The sequence below is a fragment of the Geotrypetes seraphini genome, chromosome 5, assembly GCF_902459505.1.
Source record: "Geotrypetes seraphini chromosome 5, aGeoSer1.1, whole genome shotgun sequence".
NCBI lineage: Eukaryota > Metazoa > Chordata > Amphibia > Gymnophiona > Dermophiidae > Geotrypetes > Geotrypetes seraphini.
Genome location: NC_047088.1, coordinates 269,180,750 through 269,203,841, shown reverse-complemented (window position 1 = coordinate 269,203,841; position 23,092 = coordinate 269,180,750). Strand labels below are relative to the sequence as shown.

General features: G+C 47.0%; 1 protein-coding gene across 8 annotated transcripts in view; it reads right to left on the bottom strand.

Annotated features, from left to right (window-relative positions):
- ATG9A (autophagy related 9A) overlaps window positions 1-23,092 on the bottom strand; it is a 383,311-nt gene that overhangs the window by 104,664 nt on the left and 255,555 nt on the right. For all 8 annotated transcript variants that reach the window (XM_033944872.1, XM_033944873.1, XM_033944874.1 and 5 more), the window contains 2 exons: window positions 21,518-21,736; window positions 6,365-6,594 (listed from right to left, as the gene is read on the bottom strand). In XM_033944872.1, the coding sequence (XP_033800763.1) occupies window positions 6,365-6,594; window positions 21,518-21,736 (449 nt within the window). The remainder of the gene's footprint in view (window positions 1-6,364; window positions 6,595-21,517; window positions 21,737-23,092) is intronic.

Sequence of the window (23,092 nt, the reverse complement as noted above, 5' to 3'; positions counted from 1 at the left end):
GAAATTCTGCCATTATTTCACTTCTGTCCAGCACGTCAACAGCTTCAGCAGGGAGAGGTACTTTCGACGGCGTAACCTGATCATGTTTAACACGCTTTGCCGACCCTCCTGCCGCGAAAGCAGTATCCAATTTCGCTTGCTGTGTAGTCGCCATACTTAGCAATGTTTTCTAAACCTTTTGGTGAAGAAAAAGCCGCGACATGCTTTTCAAAATTATCTGCGTGCAGAGCGCCACGATCACACCACCATCTTGTGCGCTGCCAAGCCACGCCCCCACTTAGGAGTAATGTTAAGAAATTCTTTTTCACAGAGAGGGTGGTGGATGCCTGGAATGCCCTCCCAAGAGAGGTGGTGGTCTTTTTCTATCATCATTTACTATGTTACTATCGCTGTTGGAGTGCCACAAAAATAAGTATATCAACATCCTCCTTCATTAAGTGTTCCAAGAGAGTGATCCCCAGAATTTTCCATTGCCTAAATACCACATTTTAAAATCCTGGTACAAAGTCTGCATTTCTTACGATAGGTAATGAATGATTGGCATCTTGTTGTAACCTAGTGTGTAACACAGTAACATAGGGCTATTTTTATCAAGCCGCGCTAGCGGGGTTAGCGTGTGCAACGTTTCATCATGTGCTAACCCCCGTCTGCTCAAGGCAGGCATTAGCGGCTAGCGCAGCCGGCGGTTTAACGCGTGCTATTAAACCGCTAGCGCGGCTTGATAAAAGGAGCCCATAGTAAATGACGGCAGATAAAGACCTGAACTGTCCATAGAGTTTGCTCTGTAATTACATGCATTGCAATTTCATAATTAAATTGCTTTTTTTCTTTGTTATTTCTGGACCATAAACCTTAGAAGTCCACCTGGTAAGTTCCAACTACTGGATTTGCTGTTGAAGCTCAGTCCAGCCTATCCAAACCATCTTCTTTCCTGGATTGAGACTGTGAAAGTTGCTCATTCATATTCTAGTTCATCCCACTCTTTTTTGAATTCCGTCACTATTCTCCACTCCACCACCTCCCTCGGGAGGGAATTCCAGGCATCCACCACCCTCTCCATGAAAAAGAATGTCCTAATATTACTTCTAAGTCTACCACCCCTCAAACTTAATTTATGCCCTCTATTTTTACCAATTTCCCCTTTCTGGAAAAGATTTCAAATATTTCAATGTCTATGTCATATCACCCCTGTCCCTTCTCTCCTCCAGAGTATACACATTGAGGTCTTCTAGTCTCTTCTCGTACTTCTTTTGGCGCAAACCCCCTAGCATTTTTGTCACTTTCCTCTGGACCACTTCAAGTCTTCTTATATCCTTGGCTAAAACTGAACACAATAAAACTTCCCAAATTACAACCAGTTCTGGCATTCTTATTTTCCAAAAAATAAAGCAGAAATTCAATAGGTTCTTGCAGTGAGAACTTACCTGCACATAACACAAGGTTTTTACAAGCTGAAATAAATGATTTAAGAATTTGTGAAAAATGACATATCCTCAGTGTGAGGGGTCAGCGAAGGGAGAGAATTCTCCAGTGTGTGACATTTCCGCTCCCCGAGACAGTCATGTCAGAGTGAAACAATCCTTTGCCCGAGAACAGAGACTGACCGAGAATGATCAGGCAGGAGATCCTGAAAGCAGAGCTGCCTATTCTGAGCCATCTGAACCTGAGCAGGAGCCAGAATACAGGTTAGCTCCATGGCCCAGTAAAAACCCCAGCTACATTAAGAGGTTTAATCAGGCTCCCAGTTGTATTCTGCCCAGCAACCTGGGGGGGAGCCCAAGAGCACGAAAGCTAGGCAAACAGACACCTAGAACAGGGTGTGGCCCAAAGACTCTTAAGCAGCTCTCCAAGGCAGTAAGAGAGGCTGCACACGAGGACCTGGCAGAGAAGGTTCTCCGGGCCAGGCAAAGGCCAGACCTCACTCAGGAACCCATGGAGTGTGAGGATTCCATTCCTCAGGAGCCAGCAGAGCAGCTGGGTATGCCAGAAAACATGGACACGGCTGAATGGTCCATGCCTGAAGCTGACAACGAGGAAGCCATGGATGTGAGCTGGGCAGCCTCTCACTAAGTTCTAGAGGTACGGGGGTGTATAAGAATATAGTTGTGAAAATTGATAAAAACTATTCTTGTTTGGTGTGCAAAGCCAAGCTCAGAGCAGTGCTGCACCAGCACTGATTACGTTGCTGCACTCCAGCTGTGCCAAAAGCCCAGAGAAACTGAAGGAAGTTTGCTGGCTTGTGAAGCAGTTTCCCAGTTACCTATTTAAGTTCAAAGGACTTACAGAATTGGGGTTGGAGCCCCGAAGACCTAAGGGTGGGATTCAGAGGGAGCTTGTTAAAGCTATGTAATAAAAAGGGGAACCAGCAATTCTGTTGCCCAACAATGGGAAAGACTGGAAACGGATTGTTGCTGGAATGACTAGAGCCTGCAGTAATGTTTTATTTTTTCTTTTCATGATTGAAGTTTGTTTTACAATGTGAAATTTAAGTGCCTGGTGAAGAAACCAGATTATATGATTAAAAGTCCAGGACTCAAGAGTATTCTTAAGGACTTTTACTTTTTGGGACTCATCGGTTACTATAGGAGGTTCATACCATTCTTCGCCTCCCGAGCAGTTCCCCTCACTGACATGCTGAAGAAGGAAAAACCCGATAGGTTACAGTGGGAACCCAGAGGTGGGGAGGCCCTTGAGGATCTTAAAGAAAGTCTGTGCGCCCACCCGGTATTGTCCGCCATAGATTTTAAGAAACCCTTAATTCTTCAAACTGACGCCTCTGGTAGTGGTGTGGGCGCTATTCTTAGCCAGGAGGCTCAGGGAATTGAACATCCTCTGCTATATCTCAGTCGGAAGCTCCATCCGAATGAGAAAAACTATGCGACAGTGGAACTTGAGTGCCTAGCCGCAAAGTGGGCTATGGAAACCCTGGGGCGTTATCTAGAGGAGCGCGAGTTCACGTTGGTCACTGACCATGCTTCTCTTAAGTGGCTACATACTATGCGCAACAATAACGCCAGGTTAACACGCTGGTATTTAGCTCTACAAACCTTTAGATTCAAAGTAGTACATAGGCCAGGGAAACTGAACACTAACGTAGATGTTCTTTCTAGAATGTACAAGACACCCCAGCAGAAACAGAAGCCTCAGACTAGGCAGACTTTAAGGGGGGGGGTATGTGACATTTCCGCTCCCCGAGACGGTCATGTCAGAGTGAAACCCCAGACTAAATCCTTTGCCCGAGAACAGAGACTGACCGAGAATGATCAGGCAGGAGATCCTGAAAGCAGAGCTGCCTATTCTGAGCCATCTGAACCTGAGCAGGAGCCAGAATACAGGTTAGCTCCATGGCCCAGTAAAAACCCCAGCTACATTAAGAGGTTTAATCAGACTCCCAGTTGTATTCTGCCCAGCAACCTGGGGGGGGAGCCCAAGAGCATGAAAGCTAGGCACACAGACACCTAGAACAGGGTGTGGCCCAAAGACTCTTAAGCAGCTCTCCAAGGCAGTAAGAGAGGCTGCACACGAAGACCTGGCAGAGAAGGTTCTCCGGGCCAGGCAAAAGCCAGACCTCGCTCAGGAACCCATGGAGTGTGAGGATTCCATTCCTCAGGAGCCAGCAGAGCAGCTGGGTATGCCAGAAAACATGGACACGGCTGAATGGTCCATGCCTGAAGATGACAACGAGGAAGCCATGGATGTGAGCTGGGCAGCCTCTCACTAAGTACTAGAGGTACAGGGGTGTATAAGAATATAGTTGTGAAAATTGATAAAAACTATTCTTGTTTGGTGTGCAAAGCCAAGCTCAGAGCAGTGCTGCACTAGCACTGATTACGTTGCTGCACTCCAGCTGTGCCAAAAGCCCAGAGAAACTGAAGGAAGTTTGCTGGCTTGTGAAGCAGTTTCCCAGTTACCTATTTAAGTTCAAAGGACTTACAGAATTGGGGTTGGAGCCCCGAAGACCTAAGGGTGGGATTCAGAGGGAGCTTGTTAAAGCTATGTAATAAAAAGGGGAACCAGCAATTCTGTTGCCCAACAGTGGGAAAGACTGGAAACGGATTGTTGCTGGAATGACTAGAGCCTGCAGTAATGTTTTATTTTTTCTTTTCATGATTGAAGTTTGTTTTACACTGTGAAATTTAAGTGCCTGGTGAAGAAACCAGATTATATGATTAAAAGTCCAGGACTCAAGAGTATTCTTAAGGACTTTTACTTTTTGGGACTAATTTTGTGTTCTCTTGCTGAGACTGTGGTTCAGTGCGGGGTGGAGCCCCTAGAACCTGGACTGTGAACTTACTAAGAACTGCTGTTCTTTCATTGAACTGTTTGAAAGATAGAAATCTGGGTTTTTTTTTGTGTTTCTTTTTGGAACCAAAGTAAGAGTGTATGCTAGTGCTTCCTTATATGATTTTTGGTTTTCTAATCATTGTGTTTTGGTGACAAATTAAACTTTGAACATTGTTTTTGATTTGACTTGGCTCGCTGTGCTTTATTTTAGCGAAGCCCAAAGTATTGGGACACCAGTGAGGTCTTCCACTTTGGGAGCCACGCCAGGGTCGTGCTGCCGCCTGTCGGTGGTCTTCCACAAGCTTCCCGGGACCCCGGCAGGTGACAAGTGCTTGACGCAACTGGGAAGAGGATAAATACCCACTTCAACTGCACACCATTACTGGTCGGATATAAATAAAGCTATTATTATTATTACTACCTCCTTTTTCCTACTAGCCAAACCTCTCTCTATGCAACCTAGCATCCTTCTAGCTTTCGCTGTCACCTGTTCAACCTGTTTGGCTACCTTAAGATCATCATATACATACACACCCAAGTCCTGTTCTTCTGTCGTGCACATAAGTTCTTCACCCCCTAAACTGTACCGTTCCCTTGGGTTTTTGCAGCCCAAATAATTTCAATCACCAACTGTAATGCCAGGAAAAAAGAAATCATCCACTATACCAGAGGGATATACCATGGCAATAACCCCTGCCACAATCTGAGGCAGGAATATAAGGAAATAGCTCTTGAAACGTTCTGTTGCCATGTAGTCACTGAGAGAAAGAGAAGTACATTATAACTTGTTTTCCTGCCCTTAAGTTTGTCATAGGATGCAGGAAGGATATAAGATGAGCTCTGCTGTACTCTTCGATAGCCAGATTCTACATTGTGACCAGCCAGGTATTATCCCTGCCAAGGTCCCAGTTAGGGCAGGGGAAAAGGTAAAAAGGAAAGTTTGGGGTGGAATCAGGAAGGGGTATATGGTTCCTGAGAATGCTAATTTACCCTGTGACCACCAGAGGGAGCCTGAGGTGTTTGAGGAAGAAGTAGGTGATCTATCCCCGAGTCACCACCGGGGGAGCCCAAGAGGTCCCAGGAACACTGCTGACTCGATTAGAGTAGGGTGTGGTCCCAGAGTACTTAAACCAGCAGGGGGGAACAGACAGGCAGGCCAGCTAGGGAGAAGGTTTAAACCTTTTCTCCCTAGGGAGTCCCCTGGGCCAAGCAGGAGCAACCAACCTTCACCCATGGAGCTGCTAGAGGCTGGACAAGCTGAAGAGCTGTTATTTCCAGGAGAACAGCCCATGGAGTATGAGGAGAGTCTGACAGAGTATGCTCCTGATTTTCCTGAAGCCATGCAGGTGGACTGGGCCTCAGCCTGCAAACAGTGAGTTGATTTTGCACTTTACTGTTTGGGACTATTTTTGGGGTTTTTTAAGCTAGGAGTGTGAATTGTTTGAATTGTTTGGGAGAGGTTTTGCTAACACCCTGGGAGGGAATTTTTGAAAGCCTGTTTAGAGGCTTTAATTTTGCAAAACCTGACACTCTCCTGTCCTGGCAGTGAATGGAACTGGCCAGAGGATTTAATGAACTTTGAGCACTAGTGCTACTGAATAAGTGCCATGAACTGTTTTTTTTTGTGTGTTTTTGAAACTGCCTGCTTGGGAGCAGTCAGTACTAGCTCTGAGGGGAGCTGAACTCTCAGACACAGCTGAGACTAAATCATTGCTGAGAGCAAGCCAAGAACTTTATTGTATGCTGTTTGTTTGCTTGCTTATTTTGATATTTTTGTTTGCTGCCGTTTGGGAACATTCTGACAAGTTTGGCAGCTGTATCATGAACTACTTACCTTCAGGAAGGAATGAGTAAAATTGATTTATTTCCTAGGAACTTCAATTGTTGTGTTTTGTTTTGGGATTTTTGGTTCCTGTTGAAAACAGTTCAGTCCTGCAGGGTGACTCCATTTCGGGTCACACGCTGGTGTGCTATTTTGTAGTAACCACTGAGAGTGCTATTGAGCCCTGTCCTGGGCTACAACATATTTAGATATAGTTTGTAATTTCAATTTCACTTCTGGCCTACTTCCTGTACGTACCCTGATCCCATCATAGTGCTGGGAGAGCAGGCATGGGGGTGCAGAATCTGATCATTTGGTGCTTGGAATCCACTATTTGATTGCTGACTGGACTGTATTGAGGCGAAAGAGCGAAGTGCAGATGCTACCTCAGATACAGCAGGGAGAGGCCGGGAAGCTTGCAGATTGTGACCACCACAGTGTGCCAGGGAAGAAGGTCCTGCAATGATATCTGCGATCAAGCTCTGTGGCTGAAAGAAAATAAAGTGAAATTATTACTTGAGAATATCAGCATCAGCATCATATTTATTTGATTATACAGCAAAGTCAAAATATTATCTAAGCAATTTACAATATTAAAATAGAATAAAAATAGAAAACACAACTTAACAAGAGAAAAGGGAAAAGTTACAAATCCCACAGCTAAAAAGTAATATTAATCAAAGAAAGGGGAAACAATAAGAAGGGAAAGTGGATTTACAAGACTAACTAGTGCAAATATGTAAGGGCAAAGCTACAATGGGAAAGTCACATAAACAGAGATGTTCCAAAACCTTAGCCAGGGGAAAAGGCAAGGCCATAATAATAAATTTGAGAGATATGATTTGGGTTGCAAACATGGATGAAGCGTCTAGAGCATTTCCAAGACACTGCAAAATATTCTAGGCTAGGCTTATTCAGGAAAAGATTGACTTAGAGGCTGACCAATATAACTTTTTTTTTTTCAGTTTTAGCCAAAGCTGAAACTGTTTTAATCACTGTTTTAATCACTTTTGGCTGAAACTAAAACTGTAGCCATGACTTATTGCCTAGTTTTGGCAGAAGTCAAAACCAAAATAATAAAACTAAACTTTATTTTGGTACTTGTATACCACCCTTCGCAAGACCACTAAGGTGGGTCACATAAAATATAAGATAGAAAGGAACTACATTGAATGATAGGACAGCAGGTGAGAGTAGAGAAAAAAGTTAGGCAAACTCAGTTCTCCACTTGGAATGCTCAGGAGAACAGACAAGTCTTCAGAAGGGCACAAACTTTAAATAAGAAAATTCTGGACTTGGAGGAACTAGCGTAGGTCCTTTGGAAGAGTTTTTCAAAGTGTAGGAAGAACAGCAAAGAAGACTGAGTGCCATATCAACATGAGCCTAGTCATATGTACAGAAGGAGTGATCAATTGAAGGGCTGATGCTGAGCGAAAAGAACGGATGGATTTATAAAGAAAAAAGAAGGAAGTTAAGAGGGAGTGTATTATCTTGAAACCTAGTGTCAGAAGTTTATGGTTTCTATACGAGATTTAACTGGGAGCCAATGACATTCCTTCAGCAGGACAACTCCACTGTTATCGGGAGCTGCCCCAACTCTCCATTCGGCTCCAGCCGCAAGGGAAGGAGTTGGCCAGGCGTGGGAGACCAACTCCGCCCTCAATAACCCTTTGGAAAAAAACAAACAGCTCCTTTCAGCAGGGCAGGCGTGGGAGACCAACTCCGCCCCCCAAGTGATCTTGTGGCGCTGCCTTTTCAAGGACTCTTCCACAAGACTACTCCAATGTTTAGACAAGCCTCTTCACCGGCCGAAGGGCTACTAGCATGAACCAAAAAACCAACTAAAAATCTTCCCCCCAAAGAACAACACCATCTCTATCCTCACAAACCACCACCACACATAACATGTCTCCAACTTTACAGGTCACCCCCTTCCCCACCCCCCTTCCCAACACATCTCCAACCCTCCTTACAACACTATACCTCACCATCCCCATCATTACAGGCCAAGGCAGACACGGTGATCTCGCCTCCCAACACAAAAACAACCGAACCAGGAACCCTGCCAACCTCATCCCCACCCTCCCCTCCCCACCAGCCCCCACCAGCAATACTCTCAAATTTGCATTCATCAAAGCAAGATCAGTTAACAAGACCTTCCTCCTCCATGACCTCATCTGTGACAACACTTGGGACGCCCTCATGATCACTGAAACCTGGTTCCAAGACAATGATGGGATTGCACTAGGCGAATTGTATCCTCCAGGCTACCAGACCCTAACCTGCTCAAGTACCTCTGGGAAAGGAGGTGGCGTGACTACCATCGTCAAGACCTCCACCACACCGAAACTGATAAGCTCTATCAACATTCCCATCCTAGAGGCTCTTGCCTTCACCATAGGCCACAAACACAAAATCACCCTCATACTACTTTATACAGCCCCCATCTCCCCAGCAGAAACCCTAGAGTCCCTCCTCAAATTCATCACCGAACTATCCATCTCCCACAAACACATAAGAACATAAGCAATGCCTCTGCTGGGTCAGACCTGAAGTCCATCGTGCCCAGCAGTCCGCTCATGCGGCGGCCCAACAGGTCCAGGACCTGTGCAGTAATCCTCTATCTATACCCCTCTATCCCCTTTTCCAGCAGGAAATTGTCCAATCCTTTCTTGAACCCTAGTACCGTACTCTGCCCTATTACACTCTCTGTAAGCGCATTCCAAGTGTCCACCACACGTTGTGTAAAGAACTTCCTAGCATTCGTTTTGAATCTGTCCCCTTTCAACTTTTCTGAATGCCCTCTTGTTCTTTTATTATACGAAAGTTTGAAGAATCTGTCCCTCTCTACTCTCTCTATGCCCTTCATGATCTTAGAAACATAGAAAGATGACAGCAGATAAGGGCCATATAGCCCATCAAGTCTGCCCACACTATTTACCCACCCTCTTAAGTCTTCTGACCCCTTAAGTATAATTGTAATTATACTGTCACTCTACTGACCCGCTCATTCAAGTCCTAGTGACCCTATCCCTTGGCATGACCTCGTAGGGATCCCACATGGGTATCCCATTTGTTCTTGAAGTCTGGGATGCTGCGTACCTCGACCACCTGCACTGGAAGCTTGTTCCAATGCTCGATCACTCTCTCCGTGAAGAAGTACTTCCTGGCGTCTCCACGAAACTTCCCTCCCCTGAGTTTGAGCGGATGTCCTCTTGTGGTCGAGGGTCCCCTGAGAAGAAAGATATCATCTTCCACCTCGACCCGTCCCGTGATGTACTTAAATGTCTCAATCATGTCTCCCCTCTCCCTACGCTCTTCAAGAGTGTAGAGCTGCAATTTGCTCAGTCTTTCCTCGTACAGGAGACCCTTTAGCCCCGAGACCATCCTGGTGGCCATCCGCTGAACCGATTCAATTCTGAGCACATCCTTACGGTAATGTGGCCTCCAGAATTGCACACAGTACTCCAGATGAGGTCTCACCATGGCTCTGTATAATGGCATCATGACTTCAGGTTTCCTGTTGACGAAGCTTCTCTTGATACAACCTATCATCTGCCGTGCTTTAGATGAAGCCTTCTCCACTTGAGTGGCTGCTTTCATGTCAGCACTGATGATTACTCCTAAGTCTCATTCTGCCGTAGTCCTGGTTAAAGTTTCTCCATTCAGGGTGTAAGTTCTGCAAGGATTTCCGTTACCGAGATGCATGACCTTACATTTCTTGGCGTTAAAGCCCAGCTGCCATATCAAGGACCAACTTTCTAAAGTACGCAGGTCTTGCTCCATAGCATCCTGTAGATTATAGCCGTTTACTATATTGCATAGTTTGGCGTCATCAGCGAATAAGGTTACTTTGCCTTGAAGCCCTTGAGTCAGATCCCCAATGAATATGTTGAAGAGGAGTGGGCCCAGGACCGAACCCTGTGGCACTCCGCTAGTCACCTCCGACATTTTAGAGAGGGTACCGTTAACTACCACCCTCTGAAGTCTGCCATTAAGCCAATCTTTAACCCATGCAGTTAGAGTCTCTCCTAATCCCATCGATTTCATCTTGTTCAGCAGCCTGCGGTGTGGGACGCTGTCGAACGCTTTGCTGAAGTCCAGGTACACGACGTCCAAGGACTCTCCTGAGTCCAGTCTTCTTGTTACCCAGTCAAAGAAGTTGATTAGATTTGACTGACATGACCTACCCTTGGTGAATCCATGTTGGCTGGGATCCCGGAGATTTCCCTCGTTCAGGATCGTATCTAATTTATACTTAATTAGTGTTTCCATGAGTTTACACACTATTGAGGTGAGGCTTACCGGTCTATAGTTTGCAGCCTCAGCCTTGCAACCCTTTTTATGTAGAGGAACGACGTTGGCTGTTTTTCAGTCTAACGGAACTTTCCCCGTACTTAGTGAGAGATTGAAGAGCACTGCCAACGGTTCTGCCAGAACGTCTCTCAATTCTCTGAGCACTCTTGGGTGTAAATTGTTCGGTCCCATGGCCTTGTTTACCTTTAGCCTTGCCAGTTCGTTGTAAACGTCCCCAGGTGTGAACTCAAAATTCTGAAACGGGTCATCCACGTCTTGTTTTATCATCAACTGTGGTCCGTGTCCCGGTGCTTCGCAGGTGAAGACTGAGCAGAAATATTCATTTAGTAGTTCTGCTTTTTCTGAATCCGCCACCGTGTAGTTTCCGTCCGGTTGTCTAAGGCGTACTATACCGTCTGTGTTCCTTTTCCTATCACTGATATACCTAATGAAGGATTTGTCCCCTTTTTTAATGTTCTTTGCCAGAGTTTCTTCCACTCGAAGTTTGGCCTCCCTAACTGCTGTTTTGACCGTTGCAGATCTGGTCTTATATTCTACTTTAGTTTCTCTTCTCTGCGTACGTTTGTAGGAAAGAAATGCTTTTTTCTTCTCCTTAATGAGGTGCGAGATCTCTTCAGTGAACCATTCAGTGAATCTTGTAAGTCTCTATCATATCCCCTCTAAGTCTCCTCTTCTCCAGGGAAAAGAGACCCAGTTTCTCCAATCTTTCAGCGTTTGAAAGGTTTTCCATCCCCTTTATCAGACGCGTCGCTCTCCTCTGAACCCTCTCGAGTAACGCCATGTCCTTCTTAAGGTACGGTGATCAATATTGGACGCAGTACTCCAGATGCGGACGCACCATCGCCCGATACAATGGCAGGATAAATTCTTTCGTTCTGGTTGTAATACCCTTCTTGATTATGCCTAGCATTCTGTTTGCCTTTTTAGTGGCCGCTGCGCACTGTGCCGTCGGCTTCATTGTCATGTCCCCCAAGTCCCTTTCTTGGGTACTCTCATTTAATAACATCCCTCCCATCGTATAGTTGTACCTCGGGTTTCTGTTTCCCACATGTAATACTTTACATTTCTCAATGTTGAACTTCATCTGCCATCTCGTCGCCCATTCCCCTAGTTTGTTCAAGTCCCTTTGCAATTCTTCGCAGTCCGAGATCCACTAAATAGTTTGGTGTCATCTGCAAATTTTATTATTTCACACTTTGTCCCTGTTTCTAGATCATTTATGAATATATTAAATAGCAGGGGCCTGAGCACCGAGCCCTGCAGGACCCCACTCGTGACCCTTCTCCAGTCCGATTAGTGGCCCTTCACTCCTACCCTCTGTTTCCTATCCGCCAGTTTTTGATCCATCTATATACATCTCCTTCCACCCCATGGTTCTTCAGTTTCCGGAGTAGGCGTTCATGGGGTACCTTGTCAAAGGCTTTTTGGAAATCTAGATATATGATGTCTATGGGATCTCCTTTGTCCATCCATTTGTTAATTCCTTCGAAGAAGTGCAATAAGTTCGTTAGGCATGATCTCCCCTTGCAGAAACCATGTTGGCTGGTTATCAGAAGTTCGTTTCTTTCAAAATGTTCATCGATGTTTTCTTTTATCAGTGCTTCCGCCATTTTCCCTGGAACCGAGGTCAGACTCTCTGGTCTGTAGTTTCCTGGGTCACCTCTTGATCCCTTTTTAAAGATGGGTGTAACATTGGCTATCTTCCAATCCTCCGGGATCATGCCTGTTTTCAGGGATAGATTGCAAATTTGCTGCAATAGTTCCACTGTCTCCTCCTTTAATTCCTTCAGAACCCTTGGATGGATTCCGTTCGGACCCGGGGATTTGTCAGTTTTTAGTTTTTCTATCTGCCTACGTACATCTTCAAGGCTCACTTCCATGGATGTTAATTTTTCTGCTTGATTTCCATTGAAGAATTGCTCAGGTTCCAATATGTTGGATGTGTCTTCGTTTGTGAATACAGACGAAAAGAGACTTCAACTTCCCAGACTACCCCAACACCTCAGGACAAAGTGACAGCTTCCTCTCCTCCCTCACCAACGTGGGATTTCACTAAGCTGTAACCACCCCTACTCATTCAGCAGGCAAAATTTTAGACTTAATCTTCACCCTTAGAGACCCGACTGCAGAGCCTCAACAAACAATCTGCACCATTACACCTGTCCCATGGTCAGACCACCACCTCATTGAATTCCAACTCCCACGCAAAACTACCCCAGTACCGCAGAAATACCCTATCCCACCCACCAGTGCCAACTCCCTAATTCACTCAACCCTTCAGTCATGGCCACAGGCATTCACAATCTAAACAAAACTTGCACCCAACATCCCCATTCCATCGACCTAGCAGCCTCCACGTGGCACTCCAACATCCAATCCCTCTATAACTGCCTCGCTCAGACAAAAACAACATGAATAACCACTAACAAAACACCTGCTCCCTGGTATACCAGTGACCTCGGATCCATAAAAAGATCACTGAGAAAAGCAGAAAGAAACTGGATCAAACACCCAAATTCAGAAATCAAAGCTCACTGGGAATACACATCTGTCACCTACAAAGCTGCCATCCTAGAAGCGAAGAAAGCCTATTACTCTCACATCCTACAGATAGCCCCAGCTAGATCCAAACAACTGTTTGCCCTCACAAACCAACTCTTCACCAATGCCCAAGGAAAAAGCCACAACAACCCAACAGAACTTGATAATGAGACTCTCTTGGACTTCTTTCAGTCCAAGGTACAAACCATCCGCAATAATCTTGACACCAACACCAACCCCCCACCAGCATACCCCCAGCCTAACCCAAGTACCCCATCCTCTACCACTCTCCCCCAACTTCATATGGCCACCCATGCTGAGGTTCTCAAAACCCTGAGAGAACCAGCACCATCCTCGACCCCTGCCCATCCAGCCTCCTACTCTCCACAGAAGATGCCATGCAGAATCTATCCTCCCCATCATTAACTCCTCCCTCTCCCCAGGGACAGTATCTCTCAGCTGGAAGCCGGCTATTATCAAACTCACTCTCAAAAAACCCACCCTCGACCCTAACGAACCCGGCAACTACCGCCCAGTCTCCAACCTCCCATTTGTCTCCAAACTCTAAGAACAAATAGTGCTCCGCCGATTACACCCTTTCATTGAAGAACAAGCTGCCCTGTCCCCTGCACAATCCAGCTTCCGAACAGGCCACAGGACAGAGTCAGTACTCCTGGATATCATTGATGACAGCTGGTCGATACTCGACAAAGGCAGCGAAGCCCTACTAGTCCTACTTGACCTCAGCGCTGCCTTTGACACTGTCGACCACCATCTCCTCTTATCTAGACTCTATGACCTTGGAATCAAGGACTCTGCCCTCCAGTGGTTCACCTCCTTCCTTCACCAAAGAACCCAAACAGTCCTATTAGGGACGCACAAATCTAACCCCAAGACTATCAAATATGGCATTCCCCAAGGCGCCCTTCTATCCCCCCTCCTATTTAACTTCTACATTAGACCTGTCATTGATATAGCCCAGAAGTACAAAGTTAAAATCCACTCCTACACCAATGACATCCAGCTGCTCCTCCCACTAGGTAAAAAACAATCATCCCAAATTGCCAACCTCCAACACTGCCTCTCTGACATGAAAACCTGGATGACAAACAACAAACTACAGCTGAACGCCTCCAAGACCAAACTTTTATGGCTCAGGAAAATAAGTACCAAATATACATGCCCAACACTATCATGGGACTCCACCTTACTAACTGCAGCAGATCAAGTACGCAGCCTAGGAGTAACATTAGACGGTCACATGTCCCTGTCCACCCACATATCTCAAGTAGTCTCTACCTCCTACTACCTCTGCCAACTGAGAAGGATCAAACCCTACATCTCCACACCTGACCTAGACCAACTCCTCTACGTCTATGTCCTCTCCAGGATGGATTACTGTAACTCCCTATTTAATGGAGTAGCCAAAAAAGATCTCAAGTGCCTCCAGCGGGTACAAAATGCAGCAATCCGCCTCCTACACAGCCTCAACTACCACGATTCCATCTCCCCAGCCCTCCGTGATGAACACTGGCTTCCAATTAACCAATGCTGCGCATTCAAGGTCCTGGTAATAGCGCATAAAAGAATTTATGCCACCACCCTTGCCTACATAGAATCCAAGCTAACCCAGTACACCCCCACCCGCCCCCTCCACTCAGAAATGGAGAAACGCCCATGCACTCCCACAGGAAATTTCCTCCTGTCAGAAACCGCCTGCAAACGCTCCTACAGCCACTACATCCCCCAACTCTGGAACCAACTCCCCCCGCAAATCAGATTACAGAATTCATTGATGACCTTCTGGAAAGCAGTAAGGACTCTCCTCTTCAACTAAAATTCAACCGCAGTCTACACCTCACCCTCCTTAAATCCCCCCTCCCCTCTACCCTCTCTTCTCCATTCTAAACATCTACTTAAATTGCTATAAAGGCCATTCTTAACCTGTAAACTGCCATATAGTCCTTGTACTTAAATGTACCTGCCTAATTTTCAAGATCCTACATGGCATTCTTCCTCCCCTAATCCCACTATCCTGGAATTCTTCGAGATCTGACACTACCAGATCCGCCCACATACTCAAACTATCTTTCCCCTCGTTAAAAGGCGTCATGTATGCAGGTAAATTAGGGAAATCCCTTTTCTTCCAATTCACTGAGTTTTGGAATAACCTCCCTGCCCCGCTGCGGAACCTCGGCTCATTCCAATTATTCCGAAAGCATCTGAAAACCTGGCTTTTCTCCAAAACGTAACGCTATCTATTGAAAATGTAAAGCTAGCTATCCTCTTGCTAACCTCTAATTTCTTATGTCCTTCCCTCATTTATTGAATTACTTATAAACCGTGCCGAGCTCTATCTTTATGGAGATGATGCGCTATACAAACTTAAGAACATAAGAACATAAGCAGTGCCTCTGCCGGGTCAGACCAGAGGTCCATCCCGCCCAGCAGTCCGCCCCCGCGGCGGCCCAACAGGTCATGAACTGCCTTAATCACCAGAACGGGCCCCCTTGCCCCCTAGGTTTCTCATCGAAGTCCTATCTTCCCATCAATGTCCTAACCCTCCGGCCTTGCACCTGCACGACCTGGTGAGCTGTCTATACTTATGCAACACCCCAGCACCTCCCTCAGTACCCCACGATCCCCTTTTCCCTCAGGAATCTGTCCAATCCCTGTTTGAATCCCTGTACTGTACTCTGCCGGATCACTTCCTCCGGGAGCGCATTCCATTTGTCCACGACCCTTTGGGTGAAGAAAAACTTCCTTGCATTTGATTTGAACCTATCTCCCTTCAGTTTCTCTGAGTGCCCCCTCGTACCTGTCGTCCCTTTTAGTCTGAAGAACCTGTCCCTGTCCACCCTCTCTATGCCCCTAAGTATTTTGAAGGTCTCTATCATATCCCCCCCTGAGCCTCCTCTTTTCCAGAGAGAAGAGCCCCAGTTTATCCAGCCTCTCAGCATATGGGCAGTTTTCCAGCCCTCTTACCAGTTTCGTTGCCCTCCTTTGGACTCTCTCAAGAACTGCCATGTCCTTCTTGAGGTGCGGCGACCAATATTGAACGCAGTATTCCAGATGTGGGCGCACCATCGCTCAATACAGCTGCATGATGACTTCCCGCGTCCTGGTTGATATGCCCCTCTTGATGATGCCCAGCATCCTGTTGGCTTTCTTCGAGGCTGCTGCACACTGTGCGGATGGTTTCATGGATGGATCCACTAGCACACCCAAGTCTCTCTCAAGTCCGGTGTCTTCCAGCAATCTCCCCCCCCATTTTATACTCAAACAACGGGTTCTTTTTCCCTATGTGCATGACCTTGCATTTATCTACGTTAAAGCGCATTTGCCATTTGTTTGCCCAGTCCTCCAGCTTATCGAGGTCCCTTTGCAGTTCCTCACACTCCTCCCTGGTCCTAACTCTGGCGCAGAGCTTGGTATCGTCTGCAAATTTTATAACCTCACACTTTGCCTCCGTTTCCAGGTCATTGATAAATATGTTGAAGAGTAGCAGCCCCAGCACCGATCCCTGCGGCACACTGCTCGTGACTCCCCGCCAGTCAGAATATTGGCCCTTTACTCCGACCCTCTGTAGTCTACCTGACAGCCAGTGCTTGATCCATCTGTGTACATCCCCGCCCACCCCGTGGTTCCACAGCTTCCTAAGCAGCCTTTCATGTGGCACCTTGTCAAAGGCCTTTTGAAAATCGAGGTAAATGATGTCTATGGGTTCCCCTTTGTCCACCTGACTGCTTATTCCCTCAAAGAAGTACAGAAGGTTTGTCAGGCACGACCTTCCCTTACAGAATCCGTGCTGGCTTGTCCGCAGTAGGCCATTTTTCTCGATGTGCTCGCAAATGCTGTCCTTGATCATTGCTTCCACCATCTTCCCTATAACTGAAGTCAGGCTCACCGGCCTGTAGTTCCCGGGGTCACCTCTCGATCCCTTCTTAAAGATAGGTGTGACATTCGCCAGTTTCCAGTCCTCTGGTACCTCTCCAGTTTTCAAGGATAGGTTGCAAACATGCTGGATTGCGCTCGCTATTTCCTGACTTAGTTCCTTTAGAACCCTTGGGTGGATCCCGTCCGGTCCCGGTGATTTGCCGCTTTTCAGTCTGTCAATCTGCTTGAGGACATCCTCCCGACTTACCTCTATATGCCCCAATCTTTTGGCCTGCTCCCCACTCATGAGCTCCTCTGAGTCCGGTATATTGGACGTGTCCTCGCTCGTGAAGACCGACGAGAAGAACGTGTTCAACCTCTCAGCTACCTCTTTATTCTCCTTAATCACTCCCTTCCTATCCCCATCGTCCAATGGCCCCACCTCCTCTCTCACTGGTTGCTTCCCCTTTACGTAACTGAAGAATGCCTTGAAGTTTTTCGCCTCCCTGGCCAGCCCCTCCTCGTATTTCCCTTTTGCTTTTCTAATCTCTTGGTGGCATTCCTTTTGGCATTTCCTGTGCTCCTGGTGATTTTCCTCCGTTGGATCCCTTTTCCATTTCCGGAAGGACACTTTCTTGTCACTGATTACCTTCTTTACTTCATGTGTCATCCAAACCGGGTCTTTTGACCGCTTGTTCTTGCGGCCTTTCCTGAAACTGGGGATGTACAGTTTTTGCGCTTCCTGCAGTGTGTCCCTGAGAAGGGTCCAGGCGCTCCCTACAGTCTCCATCCTAAAGCCGTTCCTGAGCTTCCTCCCCACCATTTTCCTCATAGCAACATAGTTCCCTTTCCTGAAGTTGAGCGCAGTCGTTGCGGTCCTCCCCACTATGGGTGACCCCCTTTCTAATGTGAATCTGATCACGTTGTGATCACTGTTGCCTAGTGTTCCTCCCACTTCTACCCCTCTTGCAGGCCCCCCTAATCCGTTAAGGATGAGGTCAAGAGTAGCATCCCCTCGCGTCGGTTCCTTGACTAGTTGCTCCATGAAGCAGTCCCTCACAGCTTCTACGAATCCTGCTTCCCTCGTGGAGTTGGAGTGTCCCGTACTCCAGTCTATCCCCGGGTAGTTGAAGTCCCCCATCACTGTTACACTTCCAGTCCTGCATTCCTGTCTCAGTTCTGCTTCCAAGTCTTGTCCTATTGTTTCTGACGCACCAGGCGGGCGATAATACAGCCCCAGCTTTATGTCTGCACTCTTCTTTCCCGGCAATTTGACCCATAGCGATTCTAACTCCTCTGCCTTTGTTGCCGTATCGATCCCAATCGAGTAGATATAGTCCTTTATATACAGCGCTATGCCTCCCCCCTTCTTGTGGGTCCTGTCCCTCCTGTAGAGCTTGTACCCTGGCAGCGCCACATCCCATTGATTTTCCTCTGTCCACCAGGTTTCTGTAATTCCTATTATATCCAGGTCCTCCCCCTTGGCCATGACTTCCAGTTCACCCATCTTAGCCATAAGGCTTCTTGCATTTGCGTATAAGCACTGTAGGTCCCAGTGTTTGTCCTCCACCTCTGCCTTTACCTGGGCCGCCTTCCCTTGGGTCTCGGGCCGTTTTCCCGCTCCCAGTGCCTCTGCTGTGCCCTCCGCCTTTACCCTCGCAACTCTCTTCCTCCCCATGTCCCCTCCACCCCACCTCCCCGCTTTTCCTCGGGGAGTACCAGCCCCCTCCTGTGCTATCATCCCCTGGGCCTTGGTTTGTTCCCCCTTGCCTTGTGTCTCCCCTTTGCCCTGTGGCTCCGCCTTATTGCCTTCTGTTTGCACCCTGGTGCCATCTTGTCCTCCTGAATCCCCTGTTTTCCCCTTCCCCTTAGACTTCTCCCAGCAAGTTGCTGTTACCTGGTGTTTCCCTCGCTGTCTGATCGCGAGTTCCATCGGACCCCCGTCCTCCTCCCTGCAGTCAGCCCATTCAGCATCTTTTCTTGATACTGCTGTCCGAAGCGTCCTCAGGTCAGCTGTCGGCTTTCCCCCTCTCTGTAGTTTAAAGCCCTCTCGATCTCCTTCTTTACGTTGGCTGCTAGTATTCTTGTTCCCGCCGTGCTCAGGTGCAGGCCATCCCGCCTGTAGAGCTTGCTCTTTCCCCAGAAGGACGACCAGTTCCTCACAAAGTGGAAGCCCTCCTCCTTGCACCACCTCCTCAGCCACGCATTCACCTCCTGGAGCTCGGCCTGCCTCCTTGCATCTGCCCTCGGGACCGGCAGGATCTCCGAGAATGCTATCCTCTGTGACCTCCGTTTCAGCTTCCTTCTCAGGACCCTGAACTGGTCTGTTAGCGCAAGCATGCTGAAATTCCTCCAGCTCACATCATTTGTTCCGACGTGGACAATTACTGCTGTCTCCTCCGTTTCGGCTCCGTCCAAGATCCTCTCGATTCTGTCGGCAATGTCCTTTGTCCTGGCCCCAGGGAGACATGTCACCAGCCGGTCCTCTCGACCTCCAGCTACGTGACAGTCCACCTCTCTCAGGATCGAGTCTCCCACAACAATTGCAGTCTTTCCCTTCCTTAAGAGCCTCCTCTGCCTCAGGTCCGTGTCCATGGTGAAACTGGGCGCTCCTCCCTCGGGGTCCTTGGCCTCCTCTGCCCTCCTGGCCTCTCCACTGGCCTCTCCACTAGGTCCATCCTCCGGTGGGTCCTGGCTCTCGTCTGATGACACCTGTCTGAGTTGCTGCTGGTTCTGCTCCTCGACCCTCCTATAGCTCTCCTCGATGAATCTCTCAAGGTCCCTCACCTGATCTTCAATGGAGTTGTTTCTGTCTGGATCCTCAGACGCCTGGCATGGCTCCTCTGAAGCGTGCAGCCCCTCCAGGTCCTGAACCCTGGCCTGCAATCTCGCGACCTCATACTTCAGGCCTTCCAGCTCCCGGCATCGACCGCATATGTACTCCCGCCTTCCCGAGGGGAGGTAGTCGTACATATGGCACCCCATGCAGTATACTGGAAAGCTCTGGTGTATTCCGGCTGCCTCCATTTCCATCTTATCCGCTCCGCTCTCCGGTCTCCCTCAGCTCTCTGCTCTGCTCCTTTGGTCCGTCTATTTGCTCTCCGCTCTCTCGTCTGCCTGTTCTGCTCTCTCCTCTCTGCTCTCTCCTCTGGCTCTCACCACTCTGGTCTCCTCTGATCTGTTGGTGTCCTCACTCCCTCGCTCTCCCTCCGCCTGCTGCTGCTGTGTCCTCTCTCCCTCTGCCTGATGCTGCTGTGTCCCCTCTCCCACTCTCACTCTCCGCCTGCTGCTGCTGTGTCCTCTCTCCCTCTGCCTGCTGCTGCTGTGACCTCTCACCCACACTCACTCTCTGCCTCTGGTTGTGTGCTCACCTCACACCCACACTCACTCTCTGCCTCTGGTTGTGTGCTGACCTTGGTGTAGTGCCCTGGCCCTTCTCAAGGCCCTTCGTAAAGCCGCGCGCCGAACGGCCGCGCGCCGTTGGCTCCGCCCCTTTTAAGGCGGAGCTCCGAGGTTTAGTTTAGTTTACTTAAACTACTGTATAGTCTTTGTATTGTCCAAATGTACTCCACTGTGAATGTTTGCTTGTAGGCCGCTCTGAGCTACTGGGAGGACAGGATAAAAATCTAAATAAATAAATAAATGAGTAAGCAACCTATGTTCTGAACAATTGAAGTTTTTTTGAGAGCCATTGCTGGAAGTCCAGTGAAAACAATATTGGAGTCAAGTTTGGAGGAAACAAGAGCATAAAGAAGTGTCTATATACCATTAAATTGACTGAATCAAACGGAGAGAGAAGAAACAAGATTTAGTAAGAGAAGCAATTTGTGTCCGGAAGGTAAAGGCAGTGTTGGGACAGCCCCTTAGGTACTTCATAGTATCCACTAACTTAATTGGTACTATAGACCAGAGTAAAGGTACCATAGAGGGGAAGAACAAGTTCCTGTGACCCACAGAGCTACGAATTTCTGCAGCTTTAAGACCAAATGATTCTCGAATGACCAGATATTAATTTTATCAAAAAAAGACTGTATGGATGGAAGATTAGGACTAGTAAGGAATTTATTGACTGAAATATGTTGAAATCTATATAGCAGACAAGGAAATGCATTTATTTCTCCAGTATTAAAGTACTTGCTGACACTTGCTGTGGCTGGTAAGGATCCCCAAGCACCACCACCTGAGGACCTCCACCAAGAGCAGCAGTCAGTAGCAGCATCCCTGAACCACTAAGGTGCCAAAATCTGTAACTCAGGGATGCTGCTGCTGCTGCTGCCTGCCAAGTTTTGTAAAAGGGACCCCCAGCCACCTTCAGAGGAAGACCTCAGCTAGAGTATTTATATTTAATATTTATATTAGAGGCTCTGGCAGAGACCCGTTTACAAAGTAGGTATTCTTCTCAATTAATAAAGTGTCTTTGCTTATTTGTAAGTGGGCCTTTACTACAGCCTTTAACTCAGTAGCATAATTAAATAACTACCGTACTTCTGAAGTTTATGGGGATGGGCAGGGACCAAAGAGATTACTTATGGAGACAAATTGGATTTCCAGCGGGGACAGGTTTGATTTCTGTCCCTGCACAACATGGATCAAAAGTTCAGTTCCAGTTCCATTACAATACTTTAGACATTCTGATGTGTATTATCAGTCTCATTTCCCACACCTTATGAAACTTACCTCATCTTCTGACTGATTCTCTGGCAGCAGAATGTGCAGGGCAAGAGCACTGCCACTGTCCCGTTGCACCTTCTCCTTCAGCAGACTGATGAGTACAGTACTCTCCCGTGGAGGCTGCCACTGAGGGTTAGTGATGGCAAAGTGCATGAGGGAGAGTTCTGTCTTTCCATCCTCTGCTTGTTGGTAAACAGAAGCTTCTGTCTTCCCTGTTGATGTCCACTGAAACCACAAAAGAAGAGGTGAAGCCAAAAAAGTCCCCATGTTGAGAGGATGTAACCTGTACAGGTTCCATATACTGGCTATTCTTTCCTCTCCCCCCAAATAAATCAATCCCATAAGTCACCATGGGGCTCATTTTCAAATGAGAAAAATGTCCAAAAAGTGGCATTTGGACATTTTGTTTGCTAAAAATTGCCATTTTCAAAACACATTTTTTAGACAGTTTTGTACACTGTTTGTCTACAGTGTATCTAAATCTCAAGGGGGAATGTTGGAAATATGCTTTGGGTGGGATTAGGGCAGATATAATTTGTCAGGATGTCTGTGTGGCCAGTCTGCTAAGAATGCTGACCCCATCTAGTCCCAATGGCTGGTTTTGTGTGTTTTTCATTTGGACATTTTTTTTTTTTAATGGTTCAAAAAGATAGACACATCTAGAAAATGGACATTTTTAAAACTAAAAATATTTTGGAAAATGGTCATTTTCCCTACTGGATTTTTGGACTTTTCTGCAAAACATCTAAACTCAGATTTAGATATCATATTGAAAATGCCCTTCCACATAATATACTGTATTTATCCACAGGAATGCCAACACACATACCTTGACACAGTGACATAGCCAGACAGTCATTCTTGGATGAGCACAAATTTTTCTTGGCTCTACCCAACTCCAAACTCAAAATATAAATACTTCAGCTAATGAGGATCCCCAAACTTTGTCGGCTGATGGCCAGAACAAAAGATTAGATTCTTATCTTTGCTAATCTTTCTTGTAAATCCGTGCTCTATTCCTGGACAAGTGGGTTATGCATCCCATGTCATGACACTGCTTGTAGGAAGCCTCATTTACATAATTTTTTCAGACCCTCCCCTCTTACCTCAGGACTACCCTCAGGAATCCAGTTTGTGCATAAGAAGGACTCCTGTAGATGACATAGACAAAAGGGAGGGGTATAGGGACACTTCCCGACAAATAAATCTAATCTGCTCATAATATGAAAAGACATAACAATCATAAACAATTGAAACAGGTTATTAAACAGTATAAGCCTGAAAGAAACTGTACTATAAAGAGACCCAGTCTGCACTAACAGAGGAGGGCACCCAAGCTAGTGACCCCCAAAGCAAAGTGCTTAACATATCCGGATGGTAGTCTTAGAAAGGCTGGTCAAGAAACCATAAGTCCAGCTTACCAGTACTTATCAAGGCAGACAATCGGCAAATCAGCAACTCACAAGGCGAGTTTCAAGAACAGAATGTGGATTTACAAGAAAGAAGATTAGCAAAGGTAAGAACCTAATCTCTCATTCTTGTACAATCCTGCTCTATTCCTGAACAAGTGGGACATAACAG